At 43.9% G+C, this 6,164-nt stretch overlaps 2 protein-coding genes across 2 annotated transcripts; one reads left to right on the forward strand and one right to left on the reverse strand.

Annotated features, from left to right (window-relative positions):
• Window positions 1-5: 5 nt before the first annotated feature.
• LOC125528014 (protein NONRESPONDING TO OXYLIPINS 2, mitochondrial-like) lies at window positions 6-3,121 on the forward strand (the record flags this gene model as incomplete). The annotated part of the gene is made up of 3 exons (XM_048692527.1): window positions 6-76; window positions 155-267; window positions 2,934-3,121. Coding segments are annotated over 3 exons (204 nt in total), but the record flags the coding sequence as incomplete, so codon positions are not given.
• Window positions 3,122-3,971: 850 nt separating this feature from the next.
• On the reverse strand, window positions 3,972-5,572 carry LOC125528015 (mannose/glucose-specific lectin-like). Its single transcript, XM_048692528.1, has 4 exons — window positions 5,209-5,572; window positions 4,812-5,001; window positions 4,464-4,661; window positions 3,972-4,374 (listed from the first exon to the last, which is right to left on the reverse strand). Exons 1-4 carry the CDS (start codon window positions 5,496-5,498, stop codon window positions 4,129-4,131), a joined length of 924 nt encoding a protein of 307 aa, XP_048548485.1. The 5' UTR covers window positions 5,499-5,572; the 3' UTR covers window positions 3,972-4,128.
• Between the last annotated feature and the right edge of the window lie 592 nt (window positions 5,573-6,164).

The following is a 6,164-nucleotide window of genomic DNA, read 5'->3' on the forward strand; positions in this document are numbered from 1 at the left end:
TCGCCGGCCGCGGCCTCGGCCTCGGCTCCTCCCTGCCGTCTTCCTCCCCCGCACGAGCCGCCCGTATCCTCCGCAGGTATGCTGTTGTCCAGTAGATGAGCGAAGTGGATCGATGGGCGTGGCTGTGTGTGTGTGACATTGAGGTTCCCTGCAGGTCGGCGGTGGCGGGGCTGGAGACGCTGCTGCCCCTGCACACCGCGGTCGCGTCGGCGCGCCTTAAGTCCTGCATCGCCGTCGACTCCACCTGCTGGTGCTCCCTCTCCCAAGGTACCAAACCCGCGCAGCGCCTTATCCATCCCCTTTCAGTTTGTTTTTCTGGTTGCCCACATTTGCATTAGCTGGATGTGTCAGTCTCAAATTAATTTATATGTCCACTAAGAACAACCCTGTAAAATCCTGGAGTTTGACACCTACAACTGAATACAATGTTGAGTGGTGTGTGGTATTGCATTGCGATGGGGAAGAGCTGTCGGTGCTGTTATGAATATTGGCTGTTATCGACATGCAAACCTGCACACGAGAGAGTGAATCCTGTTGATTTTACATGGTTTATGAGTTTCAATACGGAAATGCGGTGTTACTGTGGAGGGATTCAGTGACCGATATGCATAGATAATAGTTGAATATATGGCGGTGAGAAGTATTGTTCATTCTTAGTCGAGACTGAATCGCCTAGTTTGTAAACCTTTATATCGAGTGATATAATGATCCCTTGCACTACAATGATTAGATCGTAGAACACCTTGAGGCTAGCTGTTCGTTATACCTGCTGGTTGTTACTGTTGCTCTTCTTTATGAAGGTGGTTAGTATTTAACATACATCGTTTTAGCGCCAAGTTACTAAACAATGTTTGTTTCTGGTCAGTTAGGATGATTTGTCCACTTTTTTATCCATTGTCCTCAACTAATTCCGTGTATTAGTTCGGGTTTGGTTAATTTTATAGTATGTATGACCATGTGTTTTCTTTGCTTGACTTTCTCTGTCGGTGACAGCGTCTTCACGGCACTGTGCAGTTTAAGTAAGCTGAGTGCTTCATAGTAGAAAAATCAATCCAAAATGTTGTACTTCTTGATCTTCATAAATCTGATCGGTTAAGGATCGATGTGTAGTGATGAAGAATGAACTTCATCGGCATAGTTTTTCGAATTGCAGTAGTACCAGATCCTTGATTTTCATGGATCTAGATACCTGTATATTTAATATCTTTTTTACTTGACGATTTTGTCACATTTCTTGCAATGGATCCATGGGCGCCTTGCATTTTGGATTTGAGTGAGTAGTTTTTGGTTTATGCGATATCCGGAAGGTTACCACCTTAGAATATCCATTTTGTATCACTTCACCTAGAGACAACACCACAAGTAACATGTGCAACCATTTGTGTGTGTCCTTGTTCTCATAGTTAATTTTACCTTTCCTACCACACATCCCCTCCTAACAGTTCCTCACCATGCTCTCTCTTGTACCTCACCCAATCCCCCCCCCCCCCCGCCCCCTACTAGGATTCTGGGTGACATGGCAGGAAAACGGCAGCCTATGTATCCACTATTGAAGAGACCTAGTTACCAGAAAATAAAATTTATTCCTTTGAAACAACCTGCTTCATCTCCTGGGGCAATTGCTAATGTAGGAGCTCACTGCCACTTGATTTAGTGAGTGTTCTGTAGAATAGTGATGTCATATACTGAGGTTGACGAGCTATATGGCATGTTTACACTAAGAATTTTGTCATGGTAGAGTAGTAATTTTGATATTCCTGAGCTCCATCAGGTAAGTTAAACAAATATGTCATCCTGGCTCAGCAGCATTTGTCAGCAAGGGCAGTATTTTCAAGTCTTATGCCCCCAAATGCAGTTCCCAGTAATGCAGATCACTCGTTTAACTTTGGACAGTCGTTTCTCTTTTGGTGTCAGTAATGCATATCAAAAGCTACTAGTTTTGTGTGTCAATAATACATATTGAATATTGAGGTCTTGTTTGGTAGACCAGACTCCTTTTATACAACCAGGAAATATCAAATTGATCAATTAATGCTGCTAAGTGAATTGAAATGGTTATTCTCCGTTGTTTTCTTTTGAAAAGGATGGGGTATTCATCTATTGACTATGGTTGTTATAGGTTTTAAAAAGCGCGTCTGATCATGGTTAGGAGCTGTGCAGCCGAGAAGTGAAGACACCAAGTTAAAAAGAAAGTGCATTTGTTTGCTGATAGTTCTTAGACATGTGTCCCATCTATTTTGCGATTGCTCTAGATGAATGTACTCTTAACAAAATAATGCATGTGAAATACTTTTTTTTGTGTGTGTGTGTGTGTGTGTGATATTGGATACTGTGGTCTTGCTTGGCAGATGAGGCTCCTTTTATACAACCAATAATGCATATCAAATGTTTGTGTTGTGTGCCAGTAGTAACATATTGAATATTGAGGTCTTTCTTGGTAGACTAGACTCCTTTACAGCCAGGAAATACTGAATTGATCATGTATAGTTACTAAGTGAATTGAATATGAGATGTTTGTAGTTGGCACGAAGTGAATTGAAATGCTTATTCTCCGTTTTTTCTTACCGGAAAGGATGGGGTATTTATCTATTGACTATGGTTGTTATAGGTTTTAAAAAGCGCATCTGATCATGGTTAGGAGCTGTGCAGCTGAGAAGTGAAGACACCGAGTTAAAAACAAAGTGCATCTGTTTGCCGATAGTGCCTAGAACATGTATCACATCTATTTTGCCATTGCTCTCAGTGAATGTACTCTTAACAAAATAATGGAGCATGCCACAAGTTGCCCCCTTGTCTCTGGGACATTTTTTTTTGTTGAGCCTGGAAAAACCTTGGAATGACATTGGATATCATATTGTTGCTTCTTAACGCGATGTGTTGTGTATTGCGTCATCTATTCTTGTCCTGACCCGTTCTTACATTTCGTGATATAGGATATGCTTTGCCTTTGTGACAAAGAGCTGCCCCCGAAGAAACCAATGAACATTAAGGATCACAGACATTTCCGGCTGTAATAATTAGATACTTGCAAACTCACAGTGGTACAGTGCATCCAGACCTGTTTAATGATTATATAATGTGATTCCTCCATGTTTTGGAGGAAGTTTGTTTGATGCTGAAAGTTTATGCCCTGTGTGTTTTCTGCGGCTCTTCCTTTGTTATGCATTCGTTGAGCCTTTTTCTTGTGATATTTGAAACTGGGTTCGTGTGGATTGGCACAAAACTGGGTTCATCCGTTGGCTGAGTTGCCGATGGAGCCTCTCCTGGCTGGGTGGCATCGTGGTCGCCCTCGCTTTCTATGATGGCAGATTTTCTTGACACTGATGTTGCTCCAGATGATGATGGTGTTCTCATCACGCTCGTTGCATGTGAACATGGCACGCGCGCGCACATACATGTCATCTGAAAACTGAATGACACATGCAAGGAAAAACCGGGAAAAACCATAAACATGGCACACACATGTACTAGTAGCGATTGTGTGAAAACCGAAATGGTGAATGTCAAGGAAATTGAAAGAACCATGAACATGGCACGCACACGTCGCGTCTAAAACCAACAAACAAATGCTAAGGAAAACCGGAGAACCATGAAAATGGCGCGCACATGGCGTGGCTCATCTGGAAACCAGAAGATATAGTCCAAGAAAAAACCCGAAAAACCAAACGAACAACCTTGCAACACGAGATCTTTAGGCTTTGCCCCTAGCCATGCTGGAGTGTGCCTGCCACTCAATTCTTATCAAGACACATACAGGAAACACATCACACACACACACACACACACACACACACACACACACACACACACACACACACACACACACACACACACACACACACACACACACACACACACACACACACACACACACACACACACACACACACACACACACACACACACACACACACACACACACACACACACACACACACACACACACACACACACACACACACACACACATATAAGAAAACTGATATTTTTATTCATCACAACAAAGGGACCTAAAAGTCCAGGTGGCTACATAAGATCTTCCGGATGAGAAAGGACAACTATCCGATCCCATCTTCTTATTTGAAATGAGAAACAAACGCCGAAAATAAGAATATTAGCCGCTGTTGCTTAGAGTGGGCGCACGTAGACACCAAGCGCATCGAGATATATCCCACTGCGCCCGAAGAAGCCGACTATGCTGCTATTGTTTTCCACAGGTATGGTGAAAGGGGTTCCATTCGCTTCTCCGAAAGGCCCATAAGCCTTCACATTGGTGATGAATTTCAGTGACATTATTATGTTGTGTTGGTCTGCGTCATAAATGCCGTATGTTCCAGAAACTTCCTTCACAAACTCAGAAGCCCCGAGTACGATCTGCATAGCATGCAAAAGAAAAAAAAAGTGTTGAGTTGCTTACACATGGAATTGAGAAAATCACATAAAAATTAATTCAGAGATCGAACCGTGTTTTGATTTCCTCCGGATCCTCCCCAGGGTCCACTTGTGTGCTTCTGGCCAGCTTGGTCAACATAAGAAAATTTGATTGAATCAATAATCGAGCCGCTGCTAACTGTGATGCTCTCTAGACGCCTTGGTGCCTCAACGATGTCTTTATCTGACCCTCCACTTCCACCCCACGGTCCAAGCTTTGTGAGAAGGCTCTACAAGATATAATAATCATGTGATGTTTCCTTAAATTAAAAGGATCGGTGTGAACAAAAATCAACAAATGTTTCTATGGAGAAAAATAGCAATATCATCTAACTAAAAATAAATAAATAAGTACATATTTGTATGGATATTCATCTCACCGGTGAGCCTTTCAGCACGGGACAGAACGCGTGGACAGTGAGTTCTATGATGTTACCGTCGCTCCTCTGCTCATGGAACTTTTTGTATATGACACCGTTTGCCATTGCGAACTGTCCTGTCCCACCAACAATAGCCCACTCACCTTCCTCAACAGATATGCCCATCACCTGAAGCGTTGACCCCTTAAACCTGTATCATGTCCACAGATGGTTGGCAACTTTATCATGCACTGAAATTTGCAACACCACCTAATAACAGAATCAAATGTAGCTTAACTAATCCACATGAAGATGTATTTCTTGACAAAGGTATATAACCATGCATTTATATTTTTGTTGACAGCTAATATAAAGTATATATAACCGTATATGAAACTGAAAGCATATGTGTACGTACCTTTCAACCTCAAAGGTTATGCTGAAAGTGTTCTGCCAGTTACCGGCATAGATATGCAGGCCTTGTGCACGTGCAACGACGGTGGCACCGGGGCTAGGGCTATCACATACCGCCCAGTTGTTAACGGCCGTCTGACCCAAACCGGTAGTAGCATTCGGGTCTATTACGGTGGACTGGGTCTGGTTTGGGCCCAGGGAAGTGTGGAACAGGTACAAGCTGCGGAAGTTGAGCTCGTTGCTCTCCACGAACGCGGCGCGGGGAGTGATCTGGAAATTGGAGGGGTTCGCCATGGCGGAGTTGGCTGTGTGTGGGAACTCGGAGGATGCTATAGGCTTGTGAGATAGTAGATGGCTGTGTGTGAGAACTTGAAGGTTGGGAGTGGTATTTATAGATCATAGGAGCTAGCTAGGGCAATGGCAGCATGCATGTCCAGGACTAGATGGATGGAAGCATCCCACGTCTCTTGCATAGTTTGCATGTGGGGATCAGCCATGTGAATGACGAACACCATAGCATGCACACAGAAAGGAATCACTCCACCTTAGAGCGCACGCTAGAAATCGTTGAACAACGGGATAATTTATGATATTGTCCACCGCCAAGCCAGAGAATCGGTGCTGACTCAGGCTTGTGTATCACGAGCACCTGTCTCACCGGCAAGCAGATCACTGGATCTCAGATACATCCGCAGTAATAAATGAAGGCATGGGTAACGCTTCACGTTGTATATATAACCGAGGACGGACGTACACCTTGTGTGTCACGCGAGCCCCTTGTGCTATGTGCTCATGGAAGTAAACAAATAGAGGATATAAAACCATGTGCATGGACGTGATCATCTGTACCTCGGGATATGTTTCATCGGGCTGGTTAGGGCATCTCCAATGCCAATGAGCCTCTGGGCGAGCGCCGTGCCCGGCGGACAGCCGGGCGAAACCATGCCTGCAAATCGGTGG

The sequence above is a fragment of the Triticum urartu genome, unplaced genomic scaffold (assembly GCF_003073215.2).
Source record: "Triticum urartu cultivar G1812 unplaced genomic scaffold, Tu2.1 TuUngrouped_contig_4571, whole genome shotgun sequence".
NCBI lineage: Eukaryota > Viridiplantae > Streptophyta > Magnoliopsida > Poales > Poaceae > Triticum > Triticum urartu.